Here is a 19,872-nt window from a genome sequence, read left to right on the forward strand (position 1 = left end):
GATGCCGCCTCGATTTTGAAACACGTAGGTACGTAATAAAAATATATCATAGGGAGTATAAAGTGAGTTTTTAATCCATATTAATTCACTCAGGATTTGAATCCAGTTCTCCAACCGCACCGCAAATAGCGGTCCCCCGTTAGTAAAAAAGCTATCGGTTGAATTCAGACAGTTATATTCCATTACCGTAAGCATCGAAACAATACGGCCGAGAGAAAATAGTGGAAAAACCGTTGTTAATGCGTTAAGATAGCAGAACGGAGCGAATAGTAACGAGAGAAATGAAATGTGCTCCGGAAACCGTCAAGTTTCATTTATTAGGTCACAGCGTGCACCAGCTCCGAGTTGTTGACTCCCGTTAATCAAATTTGCGGCGCCTGGGGAATGTCACTTAGCCGACAACTCGAGCGGTCGAGGTCCATATATCTCTCCTTCGCCTCGCTTAGGGATGCACTCCGGCCGGACGACGCCTTCAAATCAGGTTCACGGCGAGAGAAGAGGAGGACGATTCTCGTGAATTGTCTGGATTTTATGCCTTCAACGACCTCCAATTATTGCGGTGGAATAATGTGTTTGTTTCTGGAGAATACGACTGAATAAGACTGTCATTTTTTTGCTCGGCCCTAACATTCCAGTAATTGTCTAACTTGAACAAGAGACGTCTCGGCTAAAATTCGTCTATACATTTTCGTTTACTTGTGAGTTTTTTCAAGGGAATATAAAGAATTTTCATTAATTGTATTACAATATATTATGAAGAGAACCTCATGTGTAGCATAACGTTCATCGGATGACACGTCGAAATTACATGCCCATTTCCCTAGTCATGAGAAGTTCAAATGCTTTTGAAACACAACCCAGCTTTAGCTATGCCTCGTATTTTAGCTGTATTTTATTACCTTTAGTTACCCTCGTATTACTTATATAGATATTTTTTATCCTTGCCTTGTTTTTTGGCAAAATAAAGAACTAAAACAGTTAAATATTTTGCAAAGAAGAATATATTGCCAAACGCTTAAAATTTTAGCCACCCTACTAATCCGTGGTAATCTTATTCAGTACTGCCTTGCATGTTTTACAAATGCTAATGAAATATTATCGGATGTGCGTGTTAGCTAGAGTCTTGGCTTCCTCTTCCGTATGCCCATGCTCGTATTCCGGCGTTGGTGAACGTTTTACATCGGAAGCCCGGCTCGTTGCGGAGGATCCTTGAATCACAGTGCTCCGTCCGTCGGATGGGACGTTATGCCGTGGTCCCCTTGGCGCCTTTCGTTAAGATATGTCTGCCATTGACGCCGGGCATCTCTCTACCCTTCCATTCTCCTCCATTGGCGCAAATGGCCTTAGCTCTCATTTGTCAGTCGCCTATTTCCAACGCCACGCCAACTGCCAATAAAGAACAGCGTATCGTTAGATGGACTCCTCTGGACTGAATACATCACCCTCATGGCAAATATTCAGCTGCTTACCAAATTGTCAACAACGCCCACCTGTAGCGGGAGGAGACTGCCTGGCGAAGTGGAAGGGTAGAGCGGGCTCTTCGAAATGTGTTGATCGTGTTTGAGGTTTCGCAGCCCGTCCCCCCCACGAAGCGACGTCCAAATATACCTATTGAGGCACTCTTATCTATTGCGTCGCAGTGGAGTATCCTATCGAATAACGTTTTATTTACAGATACTTGTTTAAATTCGAGATGTGTGCTGTAAGACTTCTTATAAATGCCAATAATCTGTTAAGTTCATGCGTAAGTGTACCACCCACTGAGATCCCCTCAATCAAATGTCCTGAGTCTGGATAAAAGAAAAAAGGCGAAAGTTACGAGACATATATTGCCAAAGAAAACTAGCCAATTGTGATTTTGTCATGTGCGAGAACTTTTACAGCGAATAGTACCTACTAATGAGATTCTCTCAGGCTTGTCTCCACGTAAGAAAATTGAATGCAGCCAACTCATTTAACCGTAAGTATTTTATCAATTACGTTTTTATGCTTCATCTAGCGTATGGCTGCTTCTAATTTTCTTGCTCGATTGTCAGGGACTAAGTCAGCATGAAATTCGGGGGAGGTGGTCATGGTCTGGATCTGGGGAGTAAGGAATACCCCACGGGAGAGAGGGGCGTTCTCCCGTGTATAATTTTTAAAACATCCAATTTTACGCATTTTAGAGCCTAAATTTTCATTTTATTCTCAACAACGGATGAAAATGAACATTTTTAGGAATTCAAGAAGTTTAACAATAGAGATGAAATAGGTAGCCAACTTGAATTTTAATAATGATGAACTTTTTGTATCTCACACAACAGAAAATGTCGAAATGATTCATTGGAAAAATTTTCCTCCTTTTCAAGGATACAAAAGCTTTTAAACTTATAAAAATAAAAAAATGATGAAATTTGGGGTGGAGGTCATGACTACTGTGACCCCCCCCCCCCCCTAAATCCTCATCATCATCATTAGTCAACAATCATAAGATTGGTTTGACGCAGCTCTCCATTTCTCTCTCCTATCCGCTAATCTCTTCATAGCTACATATTTATTCTCTTTTACATCCTTTATAACCTGTCCGATATAACTCATTCGGGGCCGTCCCTTGCCCTTTTCCCCTTCCACTTGTCCTTCAACGATTGTCTTCATCAAACCATCGTGCCTCAAAATGTGGCCAACTAAGTTGTCCCTTCTTCTGCTTAATGTTTTTAGGAGGCTTCTCTTTTCTCCTACTCTCCTTAGCACTTCCTGGTTACTCACACGGTCAATCCATTTTATCTTCATCATTCTTCGGTAGCACCACATTTCGAATGCTTCCACTCTTGACTTCTCTGCTGCTGTCAACGTCCAAGCCTCGCTTCCATAGAGAAACATACTCCATATGTAGCATCTGATGAATGTTTCCTTACTTCTATGCTGGTATTTTCAGCTGTAAGAAGATTCTTCTTTTTGTAGAAAGCCCTCTTCGCGTGCGCTATTCTACTGTGTATTTCTTTCTTGCTCCGTCCATCGCTGGTAATTCGGCCTCCCAGGTAAGAGAACTCGTTCACCTCTTCAAGCTTATGCTGTCCTAGGTTGATGTTTGTTTTAGCCTCCTCTCTTTTGCTGCAAACTAATATCTTAGTCTTCTTTTTGTTGATTTTCAGCTGATATCTGGCCATTGTCCTTTCCATGTTTGTCAACGTCTTCTTCAAATCCTTCTCTGTCTCAGCTATGACTGCTATGTCGTCAGCAAATCGCAGCATACTAATTTTTTCTCCGTGGATATTGACACCCGAAGCTTTCTGCTTGATTTCGTTGATGGCTTTCTCTATGTAAACATTAAAAATTAAGGGAGAAAGCGCACAACCTTGTCTCACCCCTTTTCTTATTCTCGCTTCTGCACCGTTTGGTCCACATTTGATCACAGCTACTTGGTTTTTATAAAAACAATGAATAATTCTACGATCATTGTAGAGTACGCCGATTTCTTTCAAAATTCTAAGCATTGAATTCCATTCCACGTTATCAAAGGCCTTCTCTAAATCGACAAATGCTATGAAGGTTGGTTTGTTTTTCTCCATTCTCTTCTCTATGATCATCCTAAGAACCAAAATTGCTTCCCTTGTGCCCCTGCTTTTCCTAAATCCGAATTGGTCCTCATCCAGGAATTCTTCTGCTCTTCGTTCAATTCTCCTGTAAATGATTCTTGTCAGAATCTTCGACGCATGTGTCGTCAGGCTTATGGTCCTAAATTCTTCGCACTTCTCAGCTCTCTTCTTTTTGCGTATGGGAATGATTATGTTCTTCTCGAAGTCTCTAGGTAAATCTCCTGTTGAGTACATATCGCAGATAGTTTTATACAGTTAAGACCTTTTCTCCTGCATTTTTATTAACTCTGCTGGAATGTCATCTATTCCTGAGGCCTTATTCTTTCACAGGTCTCTAATTGCAGCGTCAAATTCCGATCTTAAGATGCTTGCTCCAATGTCATCCTTTTCAACTTGACTTTCCTCTTCGATAACTTTTGAGCTAAGCTTGCTTCCGTTGTATAATTCCTCCAGGTATTCCTTCCATCTCTCGGCTTTGTCTTCGTTTTCAATTAGAATATTTCCATTCCTGTCACTTATGCTATTACATTTTGTGTTTCGTTCCTTGAAATGGTTCCTCACTATTCTATAGGCCGCTTCCACTTTCCCTTTTACGAGGTTATTTTGTACGTCCTCACATATGTTCCTCATCCACGCTTCTCTGGCTTTCCTCGCTTGGCGGCAAATCTCGTTCCTTATTCTCTTGTAGCAAGCCTGTCCTTCCTCAGTATTCGTATTCTTATACTTTCTCCTTTCTTCAATGAGGTCTAGGATTTCATCCGTGATCCATTGCTTTTTCTTAACACATTTTCTTATCCCTAGAACTTCTCTATTGACCTCCTGAAATCCTCTTTTTATGGTAGTCCAGTTATTCTCAACTGAGTTTTCAGACTGATCTAGTCCTATCTTGCGCTCCACTACTTCTTGAAAGGCCTGTTGATTTTTTGGCTCCTTAAGTTTCTCTAATTTCCAGGTGTTCTTTGCTGATTTCTTCAATTTATTGAATTTCAGATGGCATTTCATCATCACTAGATTATGATCACTGTCGATATCTGCCCCCGGGTAGCTTTTAAGTCCTTTATCTGGTTTCTAAACCTCTGCTTCACTAAAATATAGTCTAGTTGAAATCTTCTTTTGTCTCCTGGCATTTTCCATGTGTATCTTCTTCGCATGTGATTCTTAAATAGTGTTGGCAACCACTAATTTGTGTTCTGTGCAGAACTCTAACAGCCTTTCTCCTCTTTCATTTCTATTTCCTAATCCATATTTTCCGGTTATTCTTCCATCCTGGCCTTCGCCGACGACAGCGTTCCAATCACCTAAAACAATTAGGTTTTCTTCACCCCTTACCTTTTTGATTACTTCCTTTATATCATCGTAGACGTCTTCAACTTCTTCATCCTCGTAGTCTGTCGTGGGCATGTAGACCTGTACCACTACGGTATCTACCGGCTTAGTCTCTATCTTCACCATAACTATCCTTTCATTGTACTGTAGGAAGCTTTTCACACGCATTCCGGCGCTCTTTCTGAGCATTATCCCAACCCCAGCATTACCGTTCAGGGATCCTGTGTGTATAATCCTATAGCTTCCACTCCAAAAGTCTCCCTCCTCAGGCCATTTCATTTCGCTGATTCCTAGCACGTCGATATTCAATCTTTCCATTTCCACTTTAAGGTTTTCTAGCTTACCGCAAGTCCTGAGTGATCTCACGTTCCATGTACCTATCCTCATAACTTTATCACAATTGACCGATGTACCCTCTCGGGTAGTCCCCGCCCGGAGATCCGAATGGGGGACTAGTTTACCTCCGGAATTTTTTACCTGAGAGAATTCCATCATGTCAGACAATTTAAAGTTGGAGTAGCTGCGCCTCCTCGGGATAATAATGTGGTGGTTTCCCCTTGCCTTCCACATCGCGGTACTACAGCCGTTAAAGTAAATGTTACCACGCCTGAAGAGCAATGAGTGTCGCTGTACTGACCATCGTGATCTCCACCTTCACTCATATGCTGCCCTCCCCTCCGGGTGATGTGAGGCGTAATTGCTGGCGGCCTCTCATCGCCAAGTCACGGTATCTTCACAGGTTTAGTGTATCATTTAGATGGCCTATCTCACCCAGGGATAGACCCATACCACCTCGGATAACCGCTGTTTTTTGTCCACGACTGCTTATTCGACAAGTAAACTTGCTTATATCGCAGCTAACCTCTATATCTAGAGGTTGACCCACCATCCGCAACCCGGTGGACGCACTCGGTGCCTTAAAGATCAGCCGCGAGCCCTAAATCCTATTATTATAAATCCGCCACTGTCGGTGAGCAGCCCGAGAGAAATTCGTTAATAAAACTATTGTCTTTCTCAATTGTCCCCTGAAGTTCGTCTTCGAGTTACGGAAGCTAATGGTGCCGGATGGAGTTCTGTCCCCATCAAGTATTTCCTGAGGGTGATGATAATGTTGTGTGGCGACATATTCAAGACACATGCAACGGGAAGTGAATCAGTGTCGGAATAATGGGATAGAAAATGATTTTAAGTCTTTTTTCCCATGAAAGATGAGCGTGCGTTCAGCTGGCGTTAGTTTTTGTTTAGTTGCCGGTCATGAGTAGCTGAGGATGTCATTGTAGCAGTCCAAGTAATGCCAGCCCCCTTGGTGCCGGTGAAAATTCCAAGCCCGCTAATCTCAGTGCCCGAGATTCATGTCCCTCCTGGATGAGTTTTCTCCGCCTAAAACCTGATGTCAAGTCAAGCCTATTGAGATTCCATTTGGAAGCGATATAATACAATCCACCTGGAAGCGTCGAAAATCCACTTACACCGGACAAAATTTGACACTGGACGACCCAATTTTTGTTTAACCTCGCCTCTCCACATTACTCAGAAATAGGAGAGTATTTTCCTTTTGAGCCTTTACAGTAACTGCGACAATTATGCACACCCTCTATGGGAAATAAATCTACCATATCAGAGAAGATAGAAGGACTTATCGATAGTGTGTTCTTCCATGTAGAGGAACCCCAAATCTTTCGTAGCTGTTAATTCGTCCGTGAAAGGGGGCGTCGCGTCGGAACTCTATTTTTGGGATTTTGGCTGATTATGATGAGGGCCCGGCTTTTAAGATTTCAGAAGAGTCCATTTAGAAGGGCCCTCTCCGCCTGAAACGGCCCGGAGAAACTTCTGCGGCCGAGAAAGGGGAAATTTCGGTGTTTTCTGATACACACCCGCGACGCCGCTATCGTTGAATCCATTTGAATCCGTTGAATCAATCGCGCATTTCTCGTCAACGTAGCTCTCATGATCCCGCTCAGTTCTGCCGGGGAAGTCTCCGCTTTCCGCGCAGTCCCTCCACCGCGCCGGTCCCCCTCGGTGACTATGCTATGCCCCGTGTCCGCGCGGAGGTCACTCAATCGGCGCCCGGTTGTGGTAGGATCGGTTAAAGACGAAGGCGGAGTCGCCAGCAAGAGAGCGCCACGCTGAATCAATCCGAGGGACGCCGGCCTTCCTCCCGAGACAACTGTGCGGCCGAGTGCGCGACCGCGGCGGAGCAAAAAGCGCGGGCCGGAACGCCGCGTCCTCACGCCCGTGCTGTTGTTGTTGTCGCTCTGTGTGTCCGTGGATGGGGAAAAGATTAGATTGGGCGCAAGGGGGTAAGCGGAAGGAAGAAGACGGGATGAGTGTCAAAGGAGAGGGGGGCGTGGAGAGAGAGAGGGTTTGGCGAGGGCAGGAGTGGGTAGAGAAAGGGGTGATTCCCGCGGTAGGAAGGACGGCTTCTCGGAAGAGGGGGGGGAATGGGCGAAAGGGAGGGGAGAGGGTGGGGAAACGGAGTGGGAGAGGGAGGGGTGGGAAGAGGATAAGGGATCACTCCGGCCGTCCCAATGGAAGACCGATGATTTCACAGTTCGTCTCCGTGAAAAGCACACGTTCTCTCGCGTTCGTCTCATGATACGGATGGACTGCGGTACGCACCACTGCATGCGGCATATTCAACCGTTCAAAGTGTTTCAGGCTCACTCGTTCGCCATACGGAATTGTCGGAGTAAAGGACCTTCATTATGGAGGAAACAAGGTACGTGAACTTCTACAGTTCTCTCGAGCTGAGGTGTCCTTGGGGTGCCTATGTTTACTTTTCTCTGTCCGGTGTCCAAGTGGTTGCACAGCCGGCACTCGCGAAGGGAGCGTCCGCGACCAGACGCGGTTTTTCATAACCCGGAAAAAATCCATCAGAAAGCGTTCCCATCTCCGCATTATTTTGCTCCCTCTGTATGGTTCCTTAGAGACTAGGCTTCATTCTTCGAGTGTCATAAATAATTTGCCGATTCCTATTAGTAGTTTTTCTTACAGTGCGTTTCTAGCCATTCTACCTTAACCTAAAAGTGTGTCTATTTCTATTTCATCGTATTCAGCGGTATGCTTCAGATTTATCTTCATAATAGTCGTGTTTTTTCCTCCGTCGAGTAACTAAAAATTTCTATGTTCAGAGCTGTATTATTGGTGTTATTTTATTTCCTCCATGTATAATTTTTCTACTTGAAAGCCGGTTGTTATTCCTATTATTTCATGGGCGTCATTCAAACATAGCATTGTATGTTGGTGAGAAAATAGATAGTGGTCTATCTCTGCTCATACAGTCATAGGAGTGGCTGCTCATGATCTCATGAAAAACGGAATTGCTCTATGCTAGTAGGCTAATTGCTATAGGATGGTATTATTTAGCTAGGCTTATAGTTTTTGAATGGTATTCGCAAGGTCTTTTCTTGCTTGCATCGTTAATATTTTCCATTGTTTTACTGGGACGGATGTATCAAGAGCTTCGTTCTTATCGCGAGGCAAATTCTTTTTATAATTTTCCACATTGGGTATCATCGTGTTGCGGTGAAGGAAGCATGATATTTTTCCTACTTTTCTGTAGTTAGGATTTTAAAAACTCGGATAAATTGTGTTATTGGATTAACATTTATGGCAAACCGGAATGATAATTTTCGTGCTACGCTCGCTTCGTCGCAATATACCCGATGGATTTATTAATCATCCATTGTCTTAGCAATTTCTTTCTCTCATCAATCCACGAGTGTTTCGTGATGAAAAGCTCACGTTCCGTCAGCTGGCCGCAGTTACGGTTGTGACTCAGGCAAACACGACAACGGCGCATGCCGGTTCGGCTCCGCTGCAGCAACAGCGGGAGCGCAGCCAGTATATTTAGGAACGTAGTGTTTCTGTGATCCCTCTCGTCGCTCAGCTGTTGGCGCATCCCTTGCGCCAGACCATTCTCGAAACTCTTAGGAAACATGCCGAGTTGTTTTTATTCGACTCCCGGCTTCCTTTTTACCTGCTCTTTTTTTTGGTCATCATTAATATCCTGTTAGGAGGAGATATTAGTGTCTATATTATAGCATCAATGGACAAATGGTCACAACTTTTTTATTATCATACTACCGATAACGGCGCATCATGGGCTTTTACATCGGGATTTTTTCAATAGTCAGCAATTACACATGCACGAACAATCAAGCAGTGGCGGATACAGATGGGGGGCGCAGGGGGCGCGCGCCCCCCCTTTGCGGGGCCACCCGTATTGCCAAACATAGCAGAACCATAATTTTAACTTTTTTATATCATAAGATGGCATTGTCTTGAATGTGTGTTAAATCACTTTAGTTAAAATTTCTGAAGCTCTGCATGTGACTTGATTATTTTTTATTGCGATAAAAGTAAAGGTAACTCAATATGTCTTTTGCGCCCCCCCTTGAATTTTCTCTGTATCCGCCACTGCAATCATGCCCTGTATAAGCACCACCTACCCAGGCGGGACTTGAACCCGCGAATTCTTGTTTAGCAGGCGAGACCTTACCCCTTCGCCACTTATGTCAGCAATAATTTCATTTGTGTCATGTGTTTCGTGACTAATTCATAATCTCTCGATTATGAGGAATTCATTTGTCCAGTCCTGCCAAGATGAGACGATTGTTTCATTGAATTTCATAAAATTTTAGAGTAATGGAAGCGATCTAGTATAGGCCGTTGCCTATCATTAAGGTTGTTGTGGCTTATATAGGGTCCCAGTACTTTTTATTTAGCCTCTATGTTGAAATAAGTGCTTGTTTTAGTCTCCCTTTGTGTATGGATTAGCCCCTAATTCATGTTGGTTATGTTATTCTGCTCTGCCTCACCCCCTTCTCCCTTCTTCGTGCTCGTGGTAGGGTTCGATGCTCAACCACCCTACTGCTTCGCGGCCGGATCATTTTCAACGTGGCTTCTGCGACTAGCTTGAGACTTAGGCTTTCCTTGCCACTTAGAAATTTCATATAGTTGATGTAGATAATTAACGTGTTAAATTTTCAATTGATAAACCAGGATTGTCCATCTTTATCGGTCCTCTTGGATATCTAATTTCCACTTCTTAACGTTATGTGGTTTACGCGGAGCACCACTCGAACTCAGAGGCGTATTAAACTTGAGGACGCAAGAGAGGGTAAGGGTACCCCCGAAATAAAAAAGTTGCGTTTAAGCTCCCAACTAATCACCGCCTAGAGCTGTCTTATCCACCTACTACTATTACTATATAACTTCCTTAATTTTTATTGAGACATCGCATTTATTTTAAATGTAAAATATCGCGGTTTTCCGTTAATAGGTACTTAAAATTGTTTCACTTAACCGTTATTGATCTTGCCCTTCTTCCAAAATATTTCTGTAGTAAACGCTACTAATTGGAGTTGTACGTCAACTATCCGTCAACGAAGCCCCATTTCACAGAATCGACCTGATTCTGTCTTTGGTGAAATAAGCATCCCTGTGCGAATAAACGGTAAGTGTATCATTTGCCTCTTCTGTGAAGTATTGGCTGTTCGATGCGAAGAATCGAAGTAGTTCCCTTCGAGAATGATAATTCTGCGAATCGTTGGTCTCAGAGTCCCGACTAAAATTAGGCGCGCTGCTAAGAAGTTTGTAAATCTTGGAAGTGGGCCGAGGTTAAGTACTTGCCTCAATTCTAATGCCAAACAGCACCGGCGTCGCGAGATGAAGCGCGAGAAATATTTATGCGTCCTTAAATGTCCTTTACGGCAATCGTGCGGAAGCCGAACGGAAGTGCGGGGCAGTTTTGGGATCGCCTCGCATGTGCCACGAACCCCCACGATGTTTGTCCTCGTTTATCATTTGTACTGTCGCCCCTCCCGCGTGTAAACATTTTCCACAGTAGTTTGTCATCTCGCATCCAGTTCTCAAGGACTCACATGGCGAAGCAAACTAATGAACAAAGAACTGCCTATGGTATAATATTAAACCCTGTGGAAAATAATTTTCGTTGTGTTCCGCATCTTTTAGCCCGATATAGTATTGTGTTGTTCTTGGTTCTTCAGTCAAGCCTGAAGTTAAAATTCGGTGAAGAATCAGATGACGGATCCGCCTTAATCACATTTCCTCAAAACGGAGAAAACGTTATCTCTGTAGCCAAGTAACTGAACCAGCTCCTCCTTCAGCTGACATGCTGCTCCGAATGAGGAAAAAATGAGAAAATCAGGTGTAAATTTAAAATCTCACCCACATTGAATGCAATCTTAACTAAGCGCCTAATAATGTGTTGCATATTGCCTAGGCTCCCAGGAAATTCAGCCGATTTTATGTCTGGATCCTCTTTTGGTGGTAAGACAGAGACCATCAAGCGGCCCGAAGTATACATATGTGGTATATTAATGGGCATAACATTTCACTAACCTCATTGGAGGTTCTATTTCGATTGCGATTGCGGTGGAAATTATTTCCAGGAAAATTGTGATCACCTCTTAAAGATGCAGAGAGCTGTTAGCAGTAGGTTTGTCTATCCGTTGAATGGGATCTTAATTTCATGACACTTTTAACATTTGATTATATTTTTGTAATAAAATTTTGAAGGATATTCCAACCTCACCAATTAATGTTCTCGGTTTTTCACATTAGGCCAAGGAAATATGCTTTTCGTATTATGGCTGTCTAGTCCAGCCCATCTGCGGTAAACGCAAAACTTTTTAAGCTTCATTTTCAATTGATGTTACCTTAAGAGGTCTTAGCCTGCGGAGTGGTGGGATCAAGGGGTTCAGACTCCTCCAAAACAGTTGGGAGTGAACAACCTGAATTAAAGCTCCAAATGAACCCTTCTCCTCCCTCAAATCCCTATTAAATTATGTGGCTCCACCCTTGCAATCAACAATTTAACTCTCAAACTGCTGGTTGGACGCTTGAGCACAAAATCAATCTGCAAGATTCGGTTTGATGTGTTTTGTCCATTTTTCCTTAAGCACAGAGGAATTGGATTTTGAAAATTTCATATCCTGAATATAATGGTCACTTTCCGTAAGTGAAAGTTCATTTCTTTGATATTCCAAAAAATAGCATCAATTTTGTGGTTTTTAATTGCAATAAGTGTGCCTGTGGGGAACAAATGTAAACATTTATTTTTATTCATCAGTAGCCACTGTCACTTTTCCTGTTGAGGATTCTCCTGGCATCACTTGTGATACTGGCTAACAAATTTATTATCTAGTTTGTATCCATATGCTGTTGTTAAGTGCAAGACTAATTAAAATTACTTTTTTATTGTGGTCTTTTCTTGGAAGCTTGACTGTTTGCCATTGTTTTTGTTCTTTGGTTATAAATAATTTTTTGTAAAAATTTAACAAAATTTTAATTGAGGATGGTGAATATATGAAATCATTTTTCTTATTCTGAAAATCCTAATTTTTCCTTTGCAGTCTTTGAGGAAATAGAATTTAATCTGTCTGTCATGGGAATCTTGGGACATTCATCAAAAAAGTTAATCATTTCATACCTTGCTGATCATTTAATAACCAAACTGGTTGTGCAAGGTAGTGGAACGGTACATTTATTTCCTTGATTAGTGGAACACTGTTTATTAAACAAGCGTGAATGTCAGGAATGAATGGGAAATATTAATATTAATCTATTACTGACAAGGTCTCTTTTTTTTACTGATCACAGGAAGTTGCAGCCTGATAGCAAGGCTATAATCTGCCCCGCAAAAGGAAAGGCAAAAGAAGCTCTCCTTGGCGAGAAGAAGCCTGAATTACGACCTGTTCGCGGAAGTGCCTTGAGACAAATTTTGGTGGCCTTTGTGGCCAATATTGGTACCATCAATACTGGAATGGTGTTTGGATTCTCCGCTGTAGCCATTCCTCAGATGGAAATGCCAAACTCAACCCTGCCAATCAACGAGGAACAAGCATCATGGGTTGGTGAGTAATTTAATTAGTAAAGACGTTGCAAATATTTGCTGTTTGAATTGAGCCTGTACATTATTGATAATATTTTGTTGCTGTAGTTCACCATCTTAAATATTTTTGAGGATAATTTTTAAAGAAAAATATTTGTAATAGCATTCGTACATTGTTCCTCATATGATATTTGAAAAGGGTTTTTTTTTTGTGTTAAAATAAAAATTCAGTTTTTGAGACTTGACAGTCATCATTTCCATTGATATGTCATACTGATCATTTAAATACTACTTAAATATTTTGTGCTCACAGTTTTTAAATGCTTAAGTTTGCTTTCTGTTCTAATAGTAATTTGCTTCATTTAATCCGTCAGCATCTCTTTCATCTATCTCTACTCCAATTGGCTGCCTTCTCAGTGGATGGCTGATGGATGCATTGGGTCGTAGAGCAGCACTTATAATGGTTGAAGTTCCTCTACTTGTGGGATGGATACTAATTGCAATGGCTAATAATCTACCATTGCTTTATGCTGGTAGATTAGTTGTAGGATTTGGGTCTGGCCTGGTGGGAGCTCCTGCGAGGTGAGAATTTATTGCATATGATTTGCAAAACCAACCTCAATCCTTTTTTCTGACCTCAATCTCCCTTTTGTAATAGCTTGTTATAAAAATAATGGTCAGTGTAGTCGCATCTTGAATCAAGATGATGATGAATTTCCTCCCATAAGTTGAAATCATGTTTCTTTGCTCTTTGATCTTAATGCAATAATTTTACAATCATTCTGTATCGAAAAAAGTCTTCGTTGGTGAATAATTACTGACTAGTACAATGGTGAGCTCTATTCCTCTCAAATTTTCAAGCTTATAGTGGCTCGAATAAATTGTTTACAAATTCCTCTCCCTTTTTGGCACACATCCTGCCCCAAATACCATCCTTATAATCTTTTTCTGCTCTCATTCTGCAACCTTGATTTAAAATTTCATTTTTTAATCCAGGGCATCCCCTCCTATTCACTCTGAACGAATTTTATAGGACATGTGAGAATTTCCTTTTTCTGTTGTTATTGATTGGAATTTAATGCAACAGAAACATTTTAATGCCAACTTGAGGCTTGTAGCTTCTATTCATCCATTTCTGGCCTAAAATATTTTCCTTAAGGCTTTTTACACGGGGCACGTCATTGCATAATCTGACGAATGTATGAAGGCTCTGTCAAAATTACATCATGTAAAGTGGTGAATTGACACACCGCATGCAAGAATGTGTGGATGCAAGATGACAAAATAGGCCCTGCTCTAATTTGGAGCTCACATTCTTGCAATTTCAAAAATGTTTTCTGTGCTAACCTGCGCTATGACATGCTTCATGTAAAACAGTCTTTACAATTACTATCTATTCATCGGAAAAAAATGTTGGAAATTTATGGCAAAAATATTGAAGCCCTTTGTTCATTTTATCATATGAGCTAGATGCATATCCAATAAATATGTATGAGATTAGGGTCTTGTTAAACACTGAATATGAAGAAATATTATGAAGGTAGTTTTTTTTCAACTTCTAATTCTTAAGAATAAATGCCACACTGGCAACAAGCTTTTGTTTCGTGCAGTGGATGACTTTGGGTCCTTTGTGCCACACTCACTGTCACTTTCAAGCATAAGTTGTCAGTCTATGCTGAGAAGTGGTCACGTAAACATGACTGTCTCAACTGACTCTTCAACCAAGCGCATACTGTGAAGAAGTAACCACTAAAATCATCAAATGGCTTCAACTAGGACTGTTTTACCTTAATGCCATTGAAAGAGTAGAATTTTTGAAGCAACAATTAGTGGAGATGAGGTACGGGTTCCATGTGACACAACTGAAACAAAGCAATAATCAGATAAACAATCGATGCCTCAAAAAAATTCACTAAGCAAACCAAGGAAAATGAGATAAACCTTCAACAATCTGTCGGTTAAGGCCACCTTGTTTGTGAAACCAAAAAGATGTGTTGCTTGTGAATGTCAGGCTGCTGGAATAGCAATAAATGTAGCTGTTTAGGGTGAAACATAACGTTGATTTACAGGGTCATTCAAAGCTAAAGGGGAGGCATGCTGTCCTATGAATTTGCTTTGATCTATGGCATCACCAGTCCTCATAGCTCTGGTGCTTCCCAACAGATCTTTGAACATTTTTAACAGTCACCTGGCATTTTTGACCACATGCCATACAGTCCTGACTTAGCACCCAGTGACTTCAATCTTTTTGCCGAAATGAATATTTAGAGGGCCAAGGTTTTCAAACAGATGATGAGCTTCATGAATACATAAAACTCATAAAAATTCATTTGAGGTAACATTTTATTAAAAGGGTGTTATAAAGATTGTGCATAGGTGTGACCAATGTCTCAATCGCTCAGGTGATGATGTTGAACAGTTCCCTCCAGTGTGTGTAGATTTTAGATATGAAATAATTTTAAATCATGTACTTTGTCTTCTATTTGTGGCCTGTCTGAGGCTGAAAAAAACAGCTTCCATTGATGAGACAAATATTTAAAAAAAAATTAGGGCAGGAATTTAAAGTCTAATTAAAAATGTTCATTAATGCATTGTGATTTCTAATTGTGGTATGTTATTCTTGTATTTTTTGTGCTGTCTTTTCACTACTTAGCATTTTGTAATTGTTTAATGTGTCATTTAATGTAAGAAATTTAACTAGCTGTAAATTGTTAATTATTGCACAGGGTTTACACTGCAGAAGCCACTCAGCCCCATCTCCGTGGAATGCTCTCTGCTCTGGCATCATTAGGAGTGTCATTTGGTGTCCTCTTCATGTATGCTCTGGGTGCCTGTTTGCCAAATTGGAGGCACTGCGCAGGAGTGAGTGCAGCTGTGCCCCTGGTGGCCTTAGTGTTGGCAGCTGTGGCTGCGCCTGAGACCCCATCTTGGTTGATTGCTCATGGCCGCACAAAAGAAGCACGTTGTTCTCTTGCTCGACTCAGGGGAGATGTCTGTGACCTTGATGGCGAATTGGACCAATTAGCTCGAGGGTATGTTTTCCTTTTACCTGCAAGCATTCCTGTTTTTGTATTGATGCTTGATACATTGTATAACCCTACTTTGTTTTATAGTGTGTTGCCTTATTTTTTTAAAGTGAAAGGAAGATCATGTAAGATTAAGTTGCCAACACTCCTGTATTTCATGGGAGGTCCTATGATTTAAAATTATACTCTATACGTCACTGACATTAGCATCTTTCATATCATCAGTTAAAACAATGACAAGCATGCATTCATATACTTTGTAGGTTTTTGAGAGAATGCAGAATGATTTACACTCCAATCATACTTTTAAATATGTGTTGTGGTGTTAATGGGCAGTAATACAATCTGTAAGTCATTTCACCACTGATCTTTCAATTCAGACATATGTATTGTTGCTGAAACTTAAAATTATTTGTGATCCAATCTGAGCCCATCTTAATGAACTTGTTTTCTCTAGGAGTGTGTTTATCAGTCAGAAACATCTCTTGTGAAGCAATTTGCTGCATGGTGTTACCTATTTACTGTTTTAAAACTGCCCCCTTTATCACTTAAGGTTTTTCAAATGTATGTATCTCTCTTACATTGTGGGGTAAAAATGATTTTTGCACATCAACTGGGGAAATAGTAGCCTTGAGAGTAATGTGGTTTATTTAAAAAACTGTTTGTTTGAGCTGGAATGGGATTCACCTTTAGGTAGTGGCTTCTTGGAAGCCCATATTCCCTGTCATTGTCATCCGTGATGGACCACAAGGGCCTAACATTTAGCACCTTTGAACCTCGATAAAATTCAATGGGAATTAAAGAACGTCTATAGCAAAGTGGTTTGCAAAGTGGCCTGGAAATCCTAAGTTCCGTGGTTCAATTCCCAGTTCAGGGGAAATTTTTCTCATGGCAAGTAAATGGTAGTAATGATAATTCTTTTATCATATAAAATTTCATGCAAATCTGTAATAAATTTATATTACTCCTTTTCATGACAACTTTCTGTAATTTATTTTATTTTTAGAAGCAGCATCAGTGCAGGAGTTGGCAAAGGCCGAAGCCAAATGGGACCGCTAAATGGTCAAAATGCAGAGCCTGAGCCTATTATGACAGCGCTATTCAAAAAATCATCACTATGGCCTTTGGGTATCCTTGTGGCATACTTTGTTATATACCAATGGTCAGGGGTTAATGCTGTGACATTTTATGCTGTGGAAGTTGTAAGAATGGCTGGTAAGTCATTTTTAAGAGTACCTAACATGTTTAATATGCCCTCGGTTTTTGTGCCTTGTCCTGATTTAAATAAAATTGATCTTGGCTATTACTATTGATGATAAAGTGACAGGAGTGTAATATGCTCATAATCCATGAACAACATTTGCTAAAATTTTTATCAACATCAAATATTTATGTATTTGTTTTTCATTTCATATGTTGTTTTTTATCCTATGATTCATTTGACTAATTCTGTGTGTATCATACTTCTTAATACATATTCTCGACTTATGATATACGTATTTAAAAGTCTATTGTTTTAACATTGTGATAGCTGTGCAATATATTTGCTGTTTATTGCTGTAAGAGGGCATAAGCCTGTGAATATTTTTATAAATATGTCTCATAAACTGTCACAAACATGTTTCATTATATAGGTATTGGAGGTGGTGATAATGACTACTTGACAGCTGTGGGTATGGGAGCTGTGAGACTTGTGGCTACTGCAGCAGCCTGTGTGTTGATGCGACGCATAGGGCGTCGTCCACTGACTCTTGTCTCATCCATTGGGTGTGGAGTGACTATGCTTGGTTTGGCTGGCTCTCTTGCATTCTTGCCTCCTGGGGGCTCATTTTCGGCAGCTTCGTGGATCCCTGTGATTTGTCTCTTTGGATTTTCCATCACATCCACCATGGGCTACCTTGTTGTCCCTTGGGTCATGATTGGAGAGGTAAGTCTTGACTTACATCTTGCCCATATCTTGTTGCTTCTTTGTTTTGAGAATGTGCCCTGCCTTCAATGAAAGGTTAAAATTTTGTCAAATTGTGATGAGATTATATCCCTCACTTAATAACATATTTGAAATATCTGAAATCTCTTGAAAAGTACACTTGCTATCTTTTATCTAATGCTAAGGTGCACTTGGTAACATGTTATGAGGTAAATAAGTCTTTGCAGGAAACCATTGAAGAGCTTTACTGATGTAAACATTGTAATAACTTTTGGAATTCGTTTGTTTTATTTTTGTCAATGATAGATTTTAACCTGTGTTTGCATATTTTGTTTGACATTAGTGCATAAATTACAGTGGCGCCGACTCCATGGGGCCTGAGGGGGCCCGAGCCCCCCCAAAAATTCGTTACAGATGTGAGGAAAAAATGTGTCAGGCTGGTCAATTTTCCCCGGAGTGTCCAGATATCGAGATTCGAGTGATTAGGGTTCTAATGTTGATCATATCACTTCTAAAATGCTTAAAAAACTTAAAATTCACTACTTATAAAATTTACCGGGGCAAGGTCCCCGGTTTGGGCCCCCCCAATATTTTTTGTAAGTCGGCACCCCTGATAAATTATTAACATGGTTAAGACTTGAAGTAGTGGCAATCTTACAATTTTTATCTGAAGCTGTTTATGGAAGGTATCTATCAGTATCATTCTGGTCAATATGTTAAACCCTGTTCTCTATTACTTTTTATCACTCATCTGTAGTTCTGTAGTTTGAGTGGCCAGGGTTGGAAGATGTATAGTAACAATCATTCAAGGCTGTGGTTGAGCTAGTGCATGCCAGCCTTAAGTGTGGGAGGAAAGCATTGTTGTGAGATTCGGCAGTAAGACCTTGAATTACTTGACTCAGGGCTACAGCTTAATACATGATGAACCATGGATAGATGATGAATATTTCTCGGGTTCTCAGCCAGGTTAATGCTTTCATATAGGCCGACGTTTAGGGAGCCGACTTGTCTCCCATCCTCAAGGCTGTGTTACTTTATGGAAGTCCAATTTCACACTGAACCGGATCGACCCTTTACAGAGGACAACAAAGTGACTCAGGTGTCGTCCGATTGGCTGTAGGTCTTTTGAAATTCTTCACGTTCAACCCTTATGTTTTTTATACAGCTGATTACAGGTCTCCGTGCATCGCTAAGATGAAAGCCGGTGTCCTGATTGAAATTTTTGGGATTGAGGCGGATCTTTATTGCTTCCTTAATTATGTGGTCCCAGTAACATTGTGCGTGGGCAAGGATTTTTGTATCTTCCCATATAATAGCATGGTCTTCATTAATGCTGTGTTCTGCCACGGCCGACTTTTCTGGTTGCGCTAATCTGAAAAATCTTTGGTGTTCTTTTAGCCTCGTCTCAATCGTTCGGCCTGTCTCTCCCACTTATATTTTACCACATTCACAAGGTATTCCATAAACTCCCAGTGTCTTCAGTTGTACCCAATTGTAATTTAAGAAGAATGTTATCTATGATTTTTAAATGTATTTTCATATTGCAAAAGTACAAATATTGCCATTAGGTACGTCGTATGCGGTTGAATACAGCCTAAGTGGACAGAAGATTTTGTTGCAGTCTGGCATGTTTACACTGCAACCAGTCAAGTTCAATATATGTGGAGAGGGAGGGAATAGAAGGAGTGAAGGCAGTGGGGGAAGTGGAAGTAGAGGTAAAGGAAGTAGAGATTTCATGAGTCACAGCCAGGTGCTCACCTGGGTAGACATTTACCTGGAGTATATAGAGCAGTGGAAATACAAGTACAATCACGTTATCGTAACTAAAAAGATCATGGTCAGGTGAAGAAAGTTCTCAATGAGTCTGGGAAGCAATCTAAAATGGCAGACTATGGGTATAATAATACATATTAATTGATTTACGTAGATTATGAACATTGCAAGACACTAAAGAGAAAGTTTGGATTACCCGTATTTTCTGATTATTCATGCCTCCTCTCCCCAATAATTTATTGCATGAATAATCGGGTGTTTACTGTAGTAAGATTCAGTGCAGACAAACAAATCCATCTCCCATCACTGCACTACTTCAACTTAGTGTCTACAGATAGTCTATGTGTCACTAGGTGCCCATTCTTATTATTGGTGGGTAGAAATTAC

At 40.9% G+C, this 19,872-nt stretch overlaps 1 protein-coding gene across 2 annotated transcripts in view; it reads left to right on the forward strand.

The window, feature by feature from the left end:
- Positions 1 to 19,872, forward strand: part of LOC124157774 (facilitated trehalose transporter Tret1-2 homolog) — a 128,923-nt gene that overhangs the window by 107,713 nt on the left and 1,338 nt on the right. Inside the window, exons 1-6 of one of the 2 annotated variants that reach the window (XM_046532781.1) lie at positions 7,412 to 7,620; positions 12,528 to 12,781; positions 13,134 to 13,341; positions 15,486 to 15,791; positions 16,792 to 17,000; positions 17,420 to 17,712. In XM_046532781.1, coding sequence (XP_046388737.1) covers positions 7,607 to 7,620; positions 12,528 to 12,781; positions 13,134 to 13,341; positions 15,486 to 15,791; positions 16,792 to 17,000; positions 17,420 to 17,712 — 1,284 coding nt within the window. In that variant the 5' untranslated portion in view covers positions 7,412 to 7,606. Of the gene's footprint in view, positions 1 to 7,411; positions 7,621 to 12,527; positions 12,782 to 13,133; positions 13,342 to 15,485; positions 15,792 to 16,791; positions 17,001 to 17,419; positions 17,713 to 19,872 lie in introns of those variants that run through there. The other variant, XM_046532780.1, reaches the window with a different exon arrangement.

Source organism: Ischnura elegans, chromosome 4, assembly GCF_921293095.1.
Source record: "Ischnura elegans chromosome 4, ioIscEleg1.1, whole genome shotgun sequence".
Lineage (NCBI taxonomy): Eukaryota > Metazoa > Arthropoda > Insecta > Odonata > Coenagrionidae > Ischnura > Ischnura elegans.